At 65.7% G+C, this 17,675-nt stretch overlaps 1 protein-coding gene across 4 annotated transcripts in view; it reads left to right on the forward strand.

Annotated features, from left to right (window-relative positions):
* Positions 1-17,675, forward strand: part of LOC125467293 (RNA polymerase II elongation factor ELL) — a 112,482-nt gene that overhangs the window by 11,562 nt on the left and 83,245 nt on the right. For 2 of the 4 annotated variants that reach the window (XM_048562950.2, XM_048562951.2), the window contains exon 1: positions 14,156-14,233. The exons of the other annotated variants lie outside the window; for them this stretch is intronic. In XM_048562950.2, coding sequence (XP_048418907.1) covers positions 14,186-14,233 — 48 coding nt within the window. In that variant the 5' untranslated portion in view covers positions 14,156-14,185. Of the gene's footprint in view, positions 1-14,155; positions 14,234-17,675 lie in introns of those variants that run through there. 4 annotated transcript variants of the gene reach the window in all.

Genomic DNA, 17,675 nt, shown 5'->3' on the forward strand with positions numbered 1-17,675 from the left:
GCAGGGGAGGTGGGAGGGAGGGAGAGCGGCAGGGGAGGGGGGAGGGAGAGCGGCAGGCGAGGGGGGAGGGAGGGAAGGAGGGAGCGTGGCGGGGGAGGGAGTGAAGAGGGCGAGCGGCAGGGGTGGATGGCGGGAGGGAAGGAGGGAGAGCGGCAGGGGAGGGAGGGAAGGAGGGAGAGCGGCAGGGGAGGGGGAGGGAGGGAAGGTGGGAGAGCGCCAGCGGAGGGGGGAGGGAGGGAAGTGGGGAGAGCGGCAGGGGGAGGGAGGGACGGAGGGAGAGCGGCAGGGGGAGGGAGAGCGGCGGGGGAGGGGGGAAAGGAGGGAGGGCGGCAGGGGAGGGAGGGAAGGAGGGAGAGCGGCAGGGGAGGGGGGAGGGAGGGAAGGAGTGAGAGCGGCAGGGGAGGGGGGAGGGAGGGAAGGAGGGAGAGCGGCAGGGGAGGAGGGAAGGAGGGAGAGCGGCAGGCGATTGGAGCGGGAGGGAAGGAGGGAGAGCGCCAGCGGAGGGGGGAGGGAGGGAAGGAGGGAGAGCGGCGGGGGTGGGAGGGAAGGAGGGAGAGCGGCGGGGTAGGGAGGGAAGGAGGGAGAGCGGCAGGGGAGGCGGGAGGGAGGGAAGGAGGGAGAGCGGCAGGGGAGGGGGGAGGGAGGGAAGGAGGGGGGGAGGGAGGGAAGGAGGGAGAGCGGCAGGGGAGGGAGGGAAGGAGGGAGAGCGGTAGGGGAGGTGGGAGGGAGAGCGGTAGGGGAGGTGGGAGGGAGAGCGGCAGGGGAGGTGGGAGGGAGGGAGAGCGGCAGGGGAGGTGGGAGGGAGGGAGAGCGGCAGGGGAGGTGGGAGGGAGGGAGAGCGGCAGGGGAGGTGGGAGGGAGGGAGAGCGGCAGGGGAGGGGGGAGGGAGAGCGGCAGGCGAGGGGGGAGGGAGGGAAGGAGGGAGCGTGGCGGGGGAGGGAGGGAAGAGGGCGAGCGGCAGGGGTGGATGGCGGGAGGGAAGGAGGGAGAGCGGCAGGGGAGGGAGGGAAGGAGGGAGAGCGGCAGGGGAGGGGGGAGGGAGGGAAGGTGGGAGAGCGGTAGGGGAGAGGGAAGTGGGGAGAGCGGCAGGGGGAGGGAGGGACGGAGGGAGAGCGGCAGGGGGAGGGAGAGCGGCGGGGGAGGGGGGAAAGGAGGGAGGGCGGCAGGGGAGGGAGAGCGGCAGGGGAGGGGGGAGGGAGGGAAGGAGGGAGAGCGGCAGGGGAGGGGGGAGGGAGGGGAGGGGGAAGGGAGGGAAGGAGGGAGAGCGGCAGGGGAGGGGGGAGGGAGGGAAGGAGGGAGAGCGGCGGTGGAGGGAGGGAAGGAGGGAGAGCGGCTGGGGAGGGGGGAGGGAGGGAGAGCGGCAGGGGACGGGGGGAAGGAGGGAGAGCGGCAGGGGACGGGGGGAAGGAGGGAGAGCGGCAGGGGAGGGGGGGAAGTAGGGAGAGCGGCAGGGGAGGGGGGGAAGGAGGGAGAGCGGCAGGGGAGGGGGGGAAGGAGGGAGAGCGGCAGGGGAGGGCGGGAAGGAGGGAGAGCGGCAGGGGAGAGAGGGAAGGAGGGAGAGCGGTCGGGAAGGCAGTAGGGAGGGAAGGGGAGAGAGCGGTCGTGGGGACGGAAGGGGGGAGAGCGGTAGAGGGGAGGGAAGCGGGGAGAGCGGTAGGGGAGGGAGGAAAGGAGGGAGAGCGGCAGGGGAGGGAGGAAAGGAGGGAGAGCGGCCGGGGAGGGAGGAAAGGAGGGAGAGCGGCAGGGGAGGGGGGTGGGTGGGAAGGTTGGAGAGCGGCGGGGGAGGGTGGGAAGGAATGAGAGCGGCAGGGGAGGGGTGAGGGAGGGAAGGAGGGAGATCGGCAGGGGAGGGGTGAGGGAGGGAAGGAGGGAGAGCGGCAGGGGCGGCGGGTGGGAGGGAAGGAGGAAGAGCGGCTGGGGAGGGGGGAGGGAGGGAAGGAGGGAGAGCGGCAGCGGAGGGGGGAGGGAGGGAAGGAGGGAGAGCGGCAGGGGAGAGGGGGGGAAGGAGCGAGAGCGGCGGGGGAAGGAGGGAGAGCGGCAGCGGAGGGGGGGGAAGGAGGGAGAGCGGCAGGGGAGGAGGGGAGGAGGGAAGGAGAGAGAGCGGCGGGGGAGGGAGGGAAGGTGGGAGGGGGGAGGGAGGGAAGGGGGGAGAGCGGTCGGGGAGAGGGAAGGGGGGAGAGCGGTCGGGGAGAGGGAAGGGGGGAGAGCGGTCGGGGAGAGGGAAGGGGGGAGAGCGGTCGGGGAGAGGGAAGGGGGGAGAGCGGTCGGGGAGAGGGAAGGGGGGAGAGCGGTCGGGGAGAGGGAAGCGGGGAGAGCGGTCGGGGAGAGGCAAGCCGGTAGAGCGGTCGGGGAGTGGGAAGGGGGGAGAGTGAAGCGGGGAGAGGGGTCGGGGAGAGGGAAGCGGGGAGAGGGGTCGGGGAGAGGGAAGCGGGGAGAGGGAAGCGGGGAGAGCGGTCGGGGAGAGGGAAGCGGGGAGAGCGGTCGGGGAGAGGGAAGCGGGGAGAGCGGTCGGGGAGAGGCAAGCCGGTAGAGCGGTCGGGGAGAGGGAAGGGGGGAGAGGGAAGCGGGGAGAGGGAAGCGGGGAGAGCGGTCGGGGAGAGGCAAGCCGGTAGAGCGGTCGGGGAGTGGGAAGGGGGGAGAGCGGTCGTGGAGAGGGAAGGGGGGAGAGGAAAGGGGGGAGAGCGGTCGGGGTGAGGGAAGGGGGGAGAGGGAAGTGGGGAGAGCGGTCGGGGAGAGGGAAGGGGGGAGAGCGGTCGGGGAGAGGGAAGGGGGGAGAGCGGTCGGGGAGAGGGAAGGGGGGAGAGCGGTCGCGGAGAGGGAAGGGGGGAGAGTGAAGCGGGGAGAGGGGTCGGGGAGAGGGAAGCGGGGAGAGGGGTCGGGGAGAGGGAAGCGGGGAGAGCGGTCGGGGAGAGGGAAGCGGGGAGAGCGGTCGGGGAGAGGCAAGCCGGTAGAGCGGTCGGGGAGAGGGAAGGGGGGAGAGGGAAGCGGGGAGAGGGAAGCGGGGAGAGCGGTCGGGGAGAGGCAAGCCGGTAGAGCGGTCGGGGAGTGGGAAGGGGGGAGAGCGGTCGTGGAGAGGGAAGGGGGGAGAGGAAAGGGGGGAGAGCGGTCGGGGTGAGGGAAGGGGGGAGAGGGAAGTGGGGAGAGCGGTCGGGGAGAGGGAAGGGGGGAGAGCGGTCGGGGAGAGGGAAGGGGGGAGAGCGGTCGGGGAGAGGGAAGGGGGGAGAGCGGTCGCGGAGAGGGAAGGGGGGAGAGCGGTCGGGGAGAGGGTGGGGGGGAGAGCGGTCGGGGAGAGGGAAGGGGGGAGAGCGGTCGGGGAGAGGGAAGGGGGGAGAGCGGTCGGGGAGAGGGAAGCGGGGAGAGCGGTCGGGGAGAGGCAAGCCGGTAGAGCGGTCGGGGAGTGGGAAGGGGGGAGAGTGAAGCGGGGAGAGGGGTCGGGGAGAGGGAAGCGGGGAGAGGGGTCGGGGAGAGGGAAGCGGGGAGAGGGAAGCGGGGAGAGCGGTCGGGGAGAGGGAAGCGGGGAGAGCGGTCGGGGAGAGGGAAGCGGGGAGAGCGGTCGGGGAGAGGCAAGCCGGTAGAGCGGTCGGGGAGAGGGAAGGGGGGAGAGGGAAGCGGGGAGAGGGAAGCGGGGAGAGCGGTCGGGGAGAGGCAAGCCGGTAGAGCGGTCGGGGAGTGGGAAGGGGGGAGAGCGGTCGTGGAGAGGGAAGGGGGGAGAGGAAAGGGGGGGAGAGCGGTCGGGGTGAGGGAAGGGGGGAGAGGGAAGTGGGGAGAGCGGTCGGGGAGAGGGAAGGGGGGAGAGCGGTCGGGGAGAGGGAAGGGGGGAGAGCGGTCGGGGAGAGGGAAGGGGGGAGAGCGGTCGCGGAGAGGGAAGGGGGGAGAGCGGTCGGGGAGAGGGTGGGGGGGGAGAGCGGTCGGGGAGAGGGAAGCGGGGAGAGCGGTCGGGGAGAGGGAAGCGGGGAGAGCGGTCCGGGAGAGGGAAGGGGCGAGAGCGGTCGGGGAGAGTGAAGGGGGGGGAGAGGGAAGCGGGGAGAGGGAAGGGGGGAGAGCGGTCGGGGAGAGGGAAGGGGGGAGAGCGGTCGGGGAGAGGGAAGCGGGGAGAGCGGTCGGGGAGAGGGAAGCGGGGAGAGCGGTCGGGGAGAGGGAAGCGGGGAGAGCGGTCTGGGAGAGGGAAGGGGGGAGAGCGGTCGGGGAGAGGGAAGGGGGGAGAGCGGTCGGGGAGAGGGAAGGGGGGAGAGCGGTCGGGGAGAGGGAAGGGGGGAGAGCGGTCGGGGAGAGGGAAGGGGGGAGAGCGGTCGGGGAGAGGGAAGGGGGGAGAGCGGTCGGGGAGAGGGAAGGGGGGAGAGCGGTCGGGGAGAGGGAAGTGGGGAGAGCGGTCGGGGAGAGCGGTCGGGCAGAGGCAAGCGGGGAGATCGGTCGGGGAGAGGGAAGGGGCGAGAGCGGTCGGGGAGAGGGAAGCGGGGAGAGCGGTCGGGGAGAGGGAAGCCGGGAGAGCGGTCGGGGAGATGGAAGCCGGGAGAGCGGTCGGGGAGAGGCAAGCCGGGAGAGCGGGCGGGGAGAGCGTTCGGGGAGAGGGAAGCGGGGAGAGCGGTCGGGGAGAGGGAAGGGGGTAGAGCGGTCGTGGAGAGGAAAGGGGGGAGAGCGGTCGGGGAGAGGGAAGCGGGGAGAGCGGTCGGGGAGAGGGAAGTGGGGAGAGCGGTCGGGCAGAGGCAAGCGGGGAGATCGGTCGGGGAGAGGGAAGGGGCGAGAGCGGTCGGGGAGAGGGAAGCGGGGAGAGCGGTCGGGGAGAGGGAAGCCGGGAGAGCGGTCGGGGAGAGGGAAGCCGGGAGAGCGGTCGGGGAGAGGCAAGCCGGGAGAGCGGGCGGGGAGAGCGTTCGGGGAGAGGGAAGCGGGGAGAGCGGTCGGGGAGAGGGAAGGGGGTAGAGCGGTCGTGGAGAGGGAAGGGGGGAGAGGAAAGGGGGGAGAGCGGTCGGGGAGAGGGAAGGGGGGAGAGCGGTCGGGGAGAGGTAAGGGGGGAGAGCGGTCGGGGAGAGGGAAGTGGGGAGAGCGGTCGGGGAGAGGGAAGGTGGGAGAGCGGTCGGGGAGAGGGAAGCGGGGAGAGCGGTCGGGGAGAGGGAAGCGGGGAGAGCGGTCGGGGAGAGGGAAGCGGGGAGAGCGGTCGGGGAGAGGGAAGCGGGAAGAGGGAAGGGGGGAGAGCGGTCGGGGAGAGGGAAGGTGGGAGAGGGAAGGGGGGAGAGCGGTCGGGGAGAGGGAAGGGGGGAGAGCGGTCGGGGAAAGGGAAGCGGGGAGAGCGGTCGGGGAGAGGGAAGCGTGGAGAGCGGTCGGGGAGAGGCAAGCGGGGAGAGCGGTCGGGGAGAGGGAAGGGGGGAGAGCGGTCGGGGAGAGGGAAGCGGGGAGAGCGGTCGGGGAGAGGGAAGCGGGGAGAGCGGTCGGGGAGAGGGAAGCGGGGAGAGCGGTCGGGGAGAGGGAAGCGGGGAGAGCGGTCGGGGAGAGGCAAGCGGGGAGAGCGGTCGGGGAGAGGGAAGGGGGGAGAGCGGTCGGGGAGAGGGAAGGGGCGAGAGCGGTCGGGGAGAGGGAAGCGGGGAGAGCGGTCGGGGAGAGGGAAGCGGGGAGAGCGGTCGGGGAGAGGGAAGCGGGGAGAGCGGTCGGGGAGAGGCAAGCCGGGAGAGCGGTCGGGGAGTGGGAAGCGGGGAGAGCGGTCGGGGAGAGGGAAGGGGGGAGAGCGATCGTGGAGAGGGAAGCGGGGAGAGGAAAGGGGGGAGAGCGGTCGGGGAGAGGGAAGGGGGGAGAGCGGTCGGGGGGAGGGAAGGGGGGAGAGCGGTCGGGGAGAGGGAAGGGGGGAAAGCGGTCGGGGAGAGGGAAGGGGGGAGAGCGGTCGGGGAGAGGGAAGGGGGGAGAGCGGTCGGGGAGAGGGAAGTGGGGAGAGCGGTCGGGGAGAGGGAAGGGGGGAGAGCGATCGGGGAGAGGGAAGTGGGGAGAGCGGTCGGGGAGAGGGAAGGGGGGAGAGCGGTCGGGGAGAGGGAAGGGGGGAGAGCGGTCGGGGAGAGGGAAGCGGGGAGAGCGGCCGGGGAGAGGGAAGCGGGGAGAGCGGCCGGGGAGAGGGAAGGGGGGAGAGCGGTCGGGGAGAGGGAAGCGGGGAGAGCGGTCGGGGAGAGGGAAGCGGGGAGAGCGGTCGGGGAGAGGAAAGAGGGGAGATCGGTCGGGGAGAGCGGTCGGGGAGAGGCAAGCCGGGAGAGCGGGCGGGGAGAGCGTTCGGGGAGAGGGAAGCGGGGAGAGCGGTCGGGGAGAGGCAAGCCGGGAGAGCGGTCGGGGAGTGGGAAGCGGGGAGAGCGGTCGGGGAGAGGGAAGCGGGGAGAGCGGTCGGGGAGAGGGAAGCGGGGAGAGGAAAGAGGGGAGATCGGTCGGGGAGAGGGAAGTGGGGAGAGCGGGGGGGGGAGAGGAGACGGGGGGGAGAAGGAAAGGGAGGGGGGCAGAGGGAAGGGGGTAGCGGAGACGGGGGGGATAAGGAAAGGGTGGGGGGGAGAGGGAAGGGTGAGAGCGGTCGGGGGGAGCGGTAGGGGGTAGAGCGGTAGGGGGGAGAGCGGCAGGAGAGAGGGAAGGGGGGAGAGTGGTGGGGGAGAGCTGCAGGGGTGAGGGAAGGGGGGAGAGCGGTAGGGGGAGGGAAGTGGGGAGAGCGGTAGGTGGGGGGCGAGGGAAGGATAGCGGTAGGGGGGAGAGGGAAGGGGGGAGAGCGGCAGGGGAGAGGGAAGGGGGGAGAGCGGCAGGGGAGAGGGAAGGGGGGGAGAGCGTCAGGGGAGAGGGAAGGGGGGAGAGCGGCAGGGGAGAGGGAAGGGGGGAGAGCGGCAGGGGAGAGGGAAGGGGGGAGAGCGGCGGGGAGAGGGAAGGGGGGAGAGCGGCAGGGGAGAGGGAAGGGGGGAGAGCGGCAGGGGGAGGGAAGTGGGGAGAGCAGTGGGGGGGGGGCGAGGGAAGGATGGAGAGCGCTGGGGAAGGATGGAGAGCGCTAGGGGAGTGGGGGCGAGGGAAGGAGGGAGAGCGGGAAGGAAGAGGGGAGAGGCAAGTGGGAGAGGAGACGGGGGGAGAAAGAAAGGGAGAGCGCGGTAGGGGAGAGGGAAGTGGTGAGAGCGGTAGGGGAGAGGGAAGCGGGGAGAGCGGTAGGGGTGAGGGAATGTGGGAGAGTGGTGGTGGAGAGCTGTAGGGGAGAGGGAAGGGGGGAGAGCGGTAGGGGTGAGGGAATGTGGGAGAGTGGTGGTGGAGAGCTGTAGGGGAGAGGGAAGGGGGGAGAGCGGTAGGGGAGAGGGAATGTGGGAGAGTGGTAGGGGGGAGCTGTAGGGGAGAGGGAAGGGGGGAGAGCGGTAGGGGAGAGTGAAGGGGGGTGAGCGGTAGTGGGGAGGGAAGCGGGGTGAGCGGTATTGGGGCGGGAAGGGCGTTGAGCGGTAGTGGGGAGGGAAGGGGGGAGAGCGGTAGGGGGGTGAGCGGTAGGGGGGAGGGAAGCGGGGTGAGCGGTAGTGGGGCGGGAAGGGCGTTGAGCGGTAGTGGGGAGGGAAGGGGGGAGAGCGGTAGCGGGGTGGAGGGAAGGGGGGTGAGCGGTAGGGGGGATGGAAGCGGGGTGAGCGGTAGTGGGGAGGGAAGTGGGGTGAGCGGTAGTGGGGAGGGAAGGGGGGTGAGCGGTAGTGGGGAGGGAAGGGGTGTGAGCGGTAGGGGTGAGGGAGGGTGGCCAGGAGAGCGAGGTCGGGTGGCGGGGGAGACGGTGTCAGGGTGCGCGGCGCGGGAGAGGGAGGGAGGGAGGGCGGCGGCAGGGGAGCGTGTGGGAAGGAGGTGTAGGGGGCGGCCGGGGATGATGGGGGAAGGAGGGGTAGTGGGGAGGCGGGACAGGAGGGGTAGGGGTGGTGGACGGAAGGTTAGGGGTGGGGGATGGCAGGGGAGGAGTGGGAGACCGTAGGGGCGAGGAGGGGACGGGGGGAGGGGGGTGGATGGAGGAGTAGGGGGCGGGGAGGCGGTAGGTGGGATGGGGAGGCGGGAGAGGGCGGTGGGTAGGGGTGAAGGACGGGGTAGGAGGGAGAGGCGGAAGGCCGGAAAGCGGGATGGGGAGCGAGGCGGAAGGCGGGAGAGCAGGGCCGGGGGGAGAGTTGGGGAAGGAGGGACCGCGAGGTAGGGGAGAGAGGGATGGAGACAGCGCGCGATAGGGGAGCGGGGGAAGGACAGAGACTGCGGGTCGGGGCGAGGGGGAAGGTGGGAAAGCGGTCGGGGAGAGGGAAGGGGGGAGAGCGGTCGGGGAGAGGGAAGGGGGGAGAGCGGTCGGGGAGAGGGAAGTGGGGAGAGCGGTCGGGGAGAGGGAAGGGCGGAGAGCGATCGGGGAGAGGGAAGTGGGGAGAGCGGTCGGGGAGAGGGAAGGGGGGAGAGCGGTCGGGGAGAGGGAAGGGGGGAGAGCGGTCGGGGAGAGGGAAGGGGGGAGAGCGGTCGGGGAGAGGGAAGCGGGGAGAGCGGTCGGGGAGAGGAAAGAGGGGAGATCGGTCGGGGAGAGGGAAGTGGGGAGAGCGGGGGGGGGAGAGGAGACGGGGGGGAGAAGGAAAGGGAGGGGGGCAGAGGGAAGGGGGTAGAGGAGACGGGGGGGATAAGGAAAGGGAGCGGGGGAGAGGGAAGGGTGAGAGCGGTCGGGGGGAGCGGTAGGGGGTAGAGCGGTAGGGGGGAGAGCGGCAGGAGAGAGGGAAGGGGGGAGAGTGGTGGGGGAGAGCTGCAGGGGTGAGGGAAGGGGGGAGAGCGGTAGGGGGAGGGAAGTGGGGAGAGCGGTAGGTGGGGGGCGAGGGAAGGATAGCGGTAGGGGGGAGAGGGAAGGGGGGAGAGCGTCAGGGGAGAGGGAAGGGGGGAGAGCGTCAGGGGAGAGGGAAGGGGGGAGAGCGTCAGGGGAGAGGGAAGGGGGGAGAGCGTCAGGGGAGAGGGAAGGGGGGAGAGCGGCGGGGAGAGGGAAGGGGGGAGAGCGGCGGGGAGAGGGAAGGGGGGAGAGCGGCAGGGGAGAGGGAAGGGGGGAGAGCGGTAGGGGGAGGGAAGTGGGGAGAGCAGTGGGGGGGGGGGGCGAGGGAAGGATGGAGAGCGCTGGGGAAGGATGGAGAGCGCTAGGGGAGTGGGGGCGAGGGAAGGAGGGAGAGCGGGAAGGAAGAGGGGAGAGGCAAGTGGGAGAGGAGACGGGGGGAGAAAGAAAGGGAGAGCGCGGTAGGGGAGAGGGAAGTGGTGAGAGCGGTAGGGGAGAGGGAAGCGGGGAGAGCGGTAGGGGTGAGGGAATGTGGGAGAGTGGTGGTGGAGAGCTGTAGGGGAGAGGGAAGGGGGGAGAGCGGTAGGGGAGAGGGAATGTGGGAGAGTGGTAGGGGGGAGCTGTAGGGGAGAGGGAAGGGGGGAGAGCGGTAGGGGAGAGTGAAGGGGGGTGAGCGGTAGTGGGGAGGGAAGCGGGGTGAGCGGTATTGGGGCGGGAAGGGCGTTGAGCGGTAGTGGGGAGGGAAGGGGGGAGAGCGGTAGGGGGGTGAGCGGTAGGGGGGAGGGAAGCGGGGTGAGCGGTAGTGGGGCGGGAAGGGCGTTGAGCGGTAGTGGGGAGGGAAGGGGGGAGAGCGGTAGGGGGGTGGAGGGAAGGGGGGTGAGCGGTAGGGGGGATGGAAGTGGGGTGAGCGGTAGTGGGGAGGGAAGTGGGGTGAGCGGTAGTGGGGAGGGAAGGGGGGTGAGCGGTAGTGGGGAGGGAAGGGGTGTGAGCGGTAGGGGTGAGGGAGGGTGGGCAGGAGAGCGAGGTCGGGTGGCGGGGGAGACGGAGTCAGGGTGCGCGGCGCGGGAGAGGGAGGGAGGGAGGGCGGCGGCAGGGGAGCGTGTGGGAAGGAGGTGTAGGGGGCGGCCGGGGATGATGGGGGAAGGAGGGGTAGTGGGGAGGCGGGACAGGAGGGGTAGGGGTGGTGGACGGAAGGTTAGGGGTGGGGGATGGCAGGGGAGGAGTGGGAGACCGTAGGGGCGAGGAGGGGACGGGGGGAGGGGGGTGGATGGAGGAGTAGGGGGCGGGGAGGCGGTAGGTGGGATGGGGAGGCGGGAGATGGCGGTGGGTAGGGGTGAAGGACGGGGTAGGAGGGAGAGGCGGAAGGCCGGAAAGCGGGATGGGGAGCGAGGCGGAAGGCGGGAGAGCAGGGCCGGGGGGAGAGTTGGGGAAGGAGGGACCGCGAGGTAGGGGAGAGAGGGATGGAGACAGCGCGCGATAGGGGAGCGGGGGAAGGACAGAGACTGCGGGTCGGGGCGAGGGGGAAGGTGGGTAGCGCGCGGTCGGGGCGAGGGGGTAGTTGGGTAGCGCGCGGTCGGGGCAAGGGGGATGGTGGGTAGCGCGGGGTTGGGGCGAGGGGGAAGGTGGGTAGCGCGGGGTTGGGGCGAGGGGGAAGGTGGGTAGCGCGGGGTCGGGGCGAGGGGGAAGGAGGTTGGGGTCGGGGCGAGGGGGAAGGAGGTTGGGGTCGGGGCGAGGGGGAAGGAGGTTGGGGTCGGGGTGAGCCGGGGAAGGAGGTTAGCGCGGGGGGAGCAGGGGAAGGAGGTTAGCGCGGGCGAAGGATGTTAGCGCGGGGGGAGCGGGGGAAGGAGGTTAGCGCGGGGGGAGCGGGGGAAGGAGGTTAGCCCGGTGGGCGCCGGGGAAGGAGGTGGGCGCAGGGGAAGGAGGTTAGCGCGGGGGAGCGGGTCAAGGACAGAACGTGGGGGAAGCGGGGAGCGCGGCGGAAGGAGGGAACGCGGGGTAGAGCAGCGGGGGAATGAGGGAGAACATGGTAGGGGAGTGGGGGGCGGAGGGAGGTGGGGTCGGGGCGAGGGGGAATGAAGGAGCGCGGTGTCGGGGCGAGGCGGGAGGTGGGTGCGCGGGGTCGGGGGGAGGTGGGTGCGCGGGGTCGGGGCGAGGGGGGAGGTGGGTGCGTGGGGTTGGGGCGAGGGGGGAGGTGGGTGCACGGGGGCGGGGCGAGGGGGGAGGTGGGTAGCGCCGGGGGGGCGGGGTGAGGGGGGAGGTGGTTAGCGCCGGGGGGTGGGGGATGGAGGTTAGCGCCGGGGGAAGGAGGGACAGCCGGGTAGGGAGGTTAGCGCCGGGGGAAGGAGGGAACGCGGGGCCGGGGCGAGGGGCAAGGAGGGAGCGCGGGGTCAGGGCGTGGGGTGAGGTGGTTAGCGCCAGGGGAAGCCGGGGAGTGGGGGGAGGTGGTTAGCGCCGGGGGGAGCGGGGGATGGAGGTTAGCGCAGGGGGAAGCCGGGTAGGGAGGTTAGCGCCGGGGGAAGGAGCGACAGCCGGGTAGGGACGTTAGCGCCCGTGGAAGGAGGGACAGCCGGGTAGGGAGGTTAGCGCCCGTGGAAGGAGGGACAGCCGGGTAGGGAGGTTAGCGCCCGGGGAAGGAGGGAACGCGGGGTCGGGGCGAGGGGCAAGGAGGGAGCGCGGGGTCGGGGCGAGGGGGAAGGAGCTTGGCGAGTGGGGAGTGGGGGGAGGAGGTCAGCGCGGCGGGAACGGGGGAAGGAGGTTAGTGCGGGGGGCGCGGGGGAAGGAGGGAACGCGGAGTCGGGGGACGGGGGGGAACGCGGAGTAGGGGAGCGGGGTAAGGGGGAGCGTGGCGGAAGGAGGGAACGCAGGGCAGGGGAGTGGTGGAAGGGGGGAGCGTGGCAGAAGGAGGGAACGCGGGGTAGGGGAGCAGGGGAATGAGGGAGCGCGGCGGAAGGAGAGAAAGCGGGGTAGGGGAGGGGGGGAATGAGGGAGAACGTGGTAGGGGAGCCGGGGACGGAGGAGTGCGGGGTCAGGGCGAGGGGGAAGGCGGGTGCGCGGGGTTGGGGCGAGGGGTAAGGCGGGTGCGGGGGTCGTGGCGAGGGGGAAGGCGGGTGCGTGGGGGCGCGGGGGAAGGCAGGAACGTGGATTAGGGGAGCGGGGTAAGGGGGGAGGGAACGCGGGGTAGGAGAGCGGAGGAATGAGGGAGAACGTGGTAGTGGAGCGGGGGACGGAGGGAGCGCGGGGCCGGGGCGAGGGGGACGGAGGGAGCGCGGGGCCGGGGCGAGGGGGACGGAGGGAGCGCGCGGGGCCGGGGCGAGGGGGACGGTGGTTCGAGCGGGGCGAGGGGCACGAAGATTAGCGAGGGGCGAGGGGCACGGAGATTAGCGAGGGGCACGGAGATTAGCGCGGGGCGCTGGGCGCGGGGATTGGCTCGGGGCGAGGGGCACGGAGATTGGCGCGGGGCGAGGGGCACGGAGATTGGCGCGGGGCGAGGGGCACGGAGATTGGCGCGGGGCGAGGGGCACGGAGATTGGCGCGGGGCGAGGGGCACGGAGATTGGCGCGGGGCGAGGGGCACGGAGATTGGCGTGGGGCGAGGGGCACGGAGATTGGCGTGGGGCGAGGGGCACGGAGATTGGCGTGGGGCGAGGGGCACGGAGATTGGCGAGGGGCGAGGGGCACGGAGATTGGCGAGGGGCGAGGGGCACGGAGATTGGCGAGGGGCACGGAGATTGGCGAGGGGCGAGGGGCACGGAGATTGGCGAGGGGCGAGGGGCACGGAGATTGGCGAGGGGCGAGGGGCACGGAGATTGGCGAGGGGCGAGGGGCACGGAGATTGGCGAGGGGCGAGGGGCACGGAGATCGGCGAGGGGCGAGGGGCACGGAGATTGGCGAGGGGGACGGTGGTTAGCGCGGGGATCGGCGCGGGGCGAGGGGCACGGAGATTGGCGAGGGGGATGGTGGTTAGCGCGGGGATCGGCGCGGGGCGAGGGGCACGGAGATTGGCGAGGGGGACGGTGGTTAGCGCGGGGATCGGGGCGAGGGGCAAGGAAATTGGCGAGGGGGACGGTGGTTAGCGCGGGGATCGGGGCGAGGGGCAAGGAAATTGGCGAGGGGGACGGTGGTTAGCGCGGGGATCGGGGCGAGGGGCAAGGAGATTGGCGAGGGGGACGGTGGTTAGCGCGGGGATCGGGGCGAGGGGCAAGGAGATTGGCGAGGGGGACGGTGGTTAGCGCGGGGATCGGGGCGAGGGGCAAGGAGATTGGCGAGGGGGACGGTGGTTAGCGCGGGGATCGGGGCGAGGGGCAAGGAGATTGGCGAGGGGGACGGTGGTTAGCGCGGGGATCGGGGCGAGGGGCAAGGAGATTGGCGAGGGGGACGGTGGTTAGCGCGGGGATCGGGGCGAGGGGCAAGGAGATTGGCGAGGGGCCGGGACGAGGGTCAAGAAGATTAGCGCGGGGGACGGTGGTTGGCGCGGGGCTCGGGGCGAGGGGCAAGGAGATTAGCGCGGGTCCGGGGCGAGGGTCAAGGAGATTAGCGCGGGGGACGGTGGTTGGCGAGGGGCAAGGAGATTAGCTCGGGGCGAGGGGCATGGAGGTTAACGAGGGGCGAGGGGCACGGAGATTAGCGCGGGGGAAGGTGGTTAGCGCGGGGATCGGGGCGAGGGGCAGGGAGATTAGCGCGGGGGAAGGTGGTTAGCATGGGAAGGAGGGAACGCCGGGTAGGGGCGCCGCGGAATGAGGGAGCGCATGGTAGTGGAGCGGGGCAAGGTGGGAGCGCGGGGTCGGGGCGAGGGGCAAGGTGGGAGCGCGGGGTCAGGGCGAGGGGCAAGGAGATTAGCGCGGGGGAAGATGGTTAGCGTGGGGTGGGGGAGCGGGGGAAGGTGGTTAACGTGGGGTGGGGGAGCGGGGGAAGGTGGTTAGCGTGGGGTGGGGGAGCGGGGGAAGGAGGGAATGTGGGGTAGGGGAGCGTGGGAAGGGGGGTGCGCGGGGTCGGGGCGAGGGGCAAGGAGGGAGCGCGGGGTCGGGGCGAGGGGCAAGGAGGGAGCGCGGGGTCGGGGCGAGGGGCAAGGAGGGAGCGCGGGGTCGGGGCGAGGGGCAAGGAGGGAGCGCGGGGTCGGGGCGAGGGGCAAGGACGGAGCGCGGGGTCGGGGCGAGGGGCAAGGACGGAGCGCGGGGTGGGGGCGCAGGGGAAGGTGGTTAGCATGGGGTGGGGGAGTCGGGGAAGGAGGGAATGCGCGGTAGGGGAGCGGGGGATGCGGGGAGACGGGGAAGGTGGGTGCGTCGGGGAAGGAGGGAGAGCGGGGCAGGGGAAGGGGCAGGAGCAGGAGGGATGGGGGAAGCAGGGAGAGGGAGCAAGAGGGGGAGGTGGAAGGAGGGAGAGCGGGCCAGGGGACGGGGGCGGAGGGAGAGCGGCTGCACTTTACAGTTGGTATAACGAAGAATCTTAAATGCTGGAAATACCCGGCTGGAGTCTAAGAATCACTGAAGAGATATTAGTAAGCAGCTAGATCATTGTAATTTTAAAAGACTTGCAGTATACAGCCTGTCAATTTCCTGATCTCCTTTAAAATAAAGGATGTGATATTCAAAAATAAATTGTAGCTGTGCAGGTCAAAATATATCTAAAATACTTAATTTGTTTGTTCGAGCCTGCATTTATTTTTAAAGTACTGTTACTGCTATTTATCAAGTGTGTATTTTCATGTTACCAAGTTTGCATCTGAATAAGTGTGTAACATTTTGAGCAAGGTGTTTTAACTTTTCATCTAGATTGTTGTGTTCAAGTAATTTGCAAGCGCCACACAACGCTGTGGTAATTTTTTGTTGTCAGTTTGTTACTAAGATTGTTCTGTATTATTCAAATTGGTTGCTTTTGGTTTACTGCGACTTCTTTAGCTGCACTGTTTGCAAAGTTGATTCTTGTCAAACAGCCACTTTCCCTTCTCCTTAACCGACTGGTAATCTTCCAATGTTACCAAAAATCACTTAGCCTTATGATTCACTTGGTTATGATGTTGGTTAGCTGATCCATAGAGGTTTGAAACACACAATGATTTGGTCAGTTGCGGCCACGAAGGCAGAAAGAACAGTTGGGTGTGAGATTCCTATTTTAGGGAAACAAAAATCGGGGAGGTGCCATGTACTTTCTAGGTCTTCTCCCACTTTATGATGAATACATGTGTGGATCGGGGTCAACAATACTTTCACTCACTTCCCACCTCCTCGAACTGCCACCGTCACTCTTACTGCCCTGGTGAGGAGCCTGCTGACAGTTACTGCTGGGACTTGTAACTACCCCTGCAAGGAGAGACACAGCTATCATGATGTGCTGCATTTGTCCATATTGCACCGTCTTCACACATCTATTGTAGTACATCAGCAATTGCTTTGTGCTGTCTGTCATTCAGTCGCATTTAGGTTGACCATGTCTTTCTGCTGCCTGCCACTCTGCCCTGTGGAAAGGTCTCTGCAGTCTTTGTTCCCATCAAATGGCTGAATACTGACATCTTTATACTGAATGTCTCCTGCTCCCTGTTCAAGGGGCAAGTTACTTGAATGCAGTTGAGACCCCTAAGTCACTGTTTTGAAGAGTTTGTGACGGAAAGAGGAGAGTAGAAAATTCACAGAATAAGAAGACAAAGTAGTGTGCCAAAAAGATAGCATCACATGACAAAGAATGAAATTTTTGCAACACTACACATTGGCTTGTTGCTGCGTGCTACTGATTAAGTAACTGCATTCGCATTGTACTGAGCTGGTGTGGATTTTGTTTTCTATTGGCTATGCAAAACAATGTTGCTTTGAAAATATCCACAAGATTGTGTTTTCTGCTTGTCTTACTGTTTGTTTTGTTTTGGTTTAGTTTGTTTGTTCAGTTTATTTATTTGCAAGTTATCTAACTGCAGGAGATTACCAAGTACCCACCCAATATGTAAATATGTTCATATTTTTAGCTTTCTATTTTTATTCATTCATATTCATTGTATGTGATCATTGCTAGCAAGAATAGTGTGTATTATTGTCTGCCCCTAAGTAGTCTTGAGGATGCAGTGGTGAGCTACCACCTGGTGTTTATATGGAGCAGGAGTCGGCCATTCGGCCTGTTGGGTCCATGCCACGATATGTAGTATGAAGTGTAGCAAGCCCACTGAAATGTCAAGAAATCAAGTGAAATCTGTCTTTTATTTTTTGTTTTGTGATACGGGATATCTGCAGTGAATTTAAGCATAAGCAGTAATTTTTCCAGTTTTTGAGGGTAGGTACTGCCTTCAGGGGGACAGTTACTTCTTGGCTGTTAGTAAAGACTAGCACAGGTATTTGCAGTAGCTTACATAACCATCATGGCCATTTTGTATATTTTTTTAACAAAGCTTTCTCTGCACGGCTTGCGTATGTTTAACCTCTGGGCTCTGAACTGTTCTGAATGTGGACTGTTATGCTGAGTGCCAAAATGAATGTGAATTCATCAGATCATATTAAACATATGAATTCTTTATTATCAGCCACTCCTTTGCACAGGACGTTGATGTACTATTAAATCTGTATACTGTAGTAAATGTGTGTGTGTGAGAGAAAGTCATTCAGTTTTGATTTGGAAACTGGTTTATGTGCAGGACGAGTAACTGAGACTTGAACATTTGTTGACCCTTTGGCTGCCAGTCTATTCATGTGAGCTGGGATGTCTGCTTTCAAGCTGCAGGCAATCATTTCAGCAGCTTAAAACTATTAATACGAAAAAAACATTAAATGTTTTTTAATGGAAAAGTATGCCAAGAATTCCAGTCCTGATTTTTTTTTCATATAGCGATAAGAGTTGTACTGCACAGAAACAGACTGTTCAGTCCAACTTGTCCATGCTGACCAGATATTCTAGATGAATCTAGTCCTAATTGCCAGCATTTGGCCCATATCCCCTTAAATCCTTCATATTCATATACCCATCCAGAAGACTTTATAAATGTTGTAATTGTACCGGTCTCCATCGCTTTAGCCTCACCTTTAAACCTTTGCCATCTAGTTTTGGACACCCCCACCCTGGGAAAGAGACCTTGGCTGTTCACCCTATCTATGCCCCTATGATTTTAGCAACCTTTATAAGGTCAATCCTCAGCCTTTGCTCCAGGGAAAATCGCGCCAGTCTATTCAGTCTCCCTACAGCTCAAACCCTCCAAACCTGGCAATGTCCTTGTAAATTTTATTCTGAACCCTTTCAAGTTTCCAACATCCTTCCTATAATAGAGAGTCCAGAATTGCATGCAGGTCTAACCAATGTCCTGTACAACCAAAATGTGACCTCCCAGCTCCTGTACTTAAACTGGAAGAACTGCAGATGCTGTAAATCAGAAGTAAAAATAGTGATTGCTGGAAAAGGTCAGCAGATCTGGCAGCATCTGTGAAGAGAAATCAGATAGCATTTTGGATCCGGTGGCCTTTCCCCAACAGAGCTTTTTCAGCAATTTCTTTTTCTTTTGTCTCTCCTATACTCAATGTATTGACCAATAGTGGCAAACATACCAAATACTTTCTCATTCTCTGAATTCATAGCTCTTTATGTTTCTGTAGAACAGTTCAGTTATAGTTTTAATCCATTTGATGGGCAAATATTTGTACATGTTGTATTAGAAAATTTTCTGTTGTCTCACTCACTGATTTTAATTTGTTCTTCCAGGTACGTGTTTTGCAGCTATGTATCTTGATTTATTTATCTGACTTTAATTACAGTGACCTTAAAATGTAGAAGGCAAGAAACTAAAATTAACTATGCTGTATATTTTAAGGAGAAAAAATGCTTGGATGGAATTCTTGATTAACTGCTTTGATGTATTCATTTACGTGTACTCATACTGTTTGTTGAATCATAATTAGTTTTAAATGTGAAGAGTAGAATTTCGCAGCATGTTTAATATAGTTAATCCTGTCTCTGACATTTCACACAAA

This window comes from Stegostoma tigrinum, chromosome 33 (assembly GCF_030684315.1).
Source record: "Stegostoma tigrinum isolate sSteTig4 chromosome 33, sSteTig4.hap1, whole genome shotgun sequence".
In the NCBI taxonomy this organism is placed as follows: domain Eukaryota; kingdom Metazoa; phylum Chordata; class Chondrichthyes; order Orectolobiformes; family Stegostomatidae; genus Stegostoma; species Stegostoma tigrinum.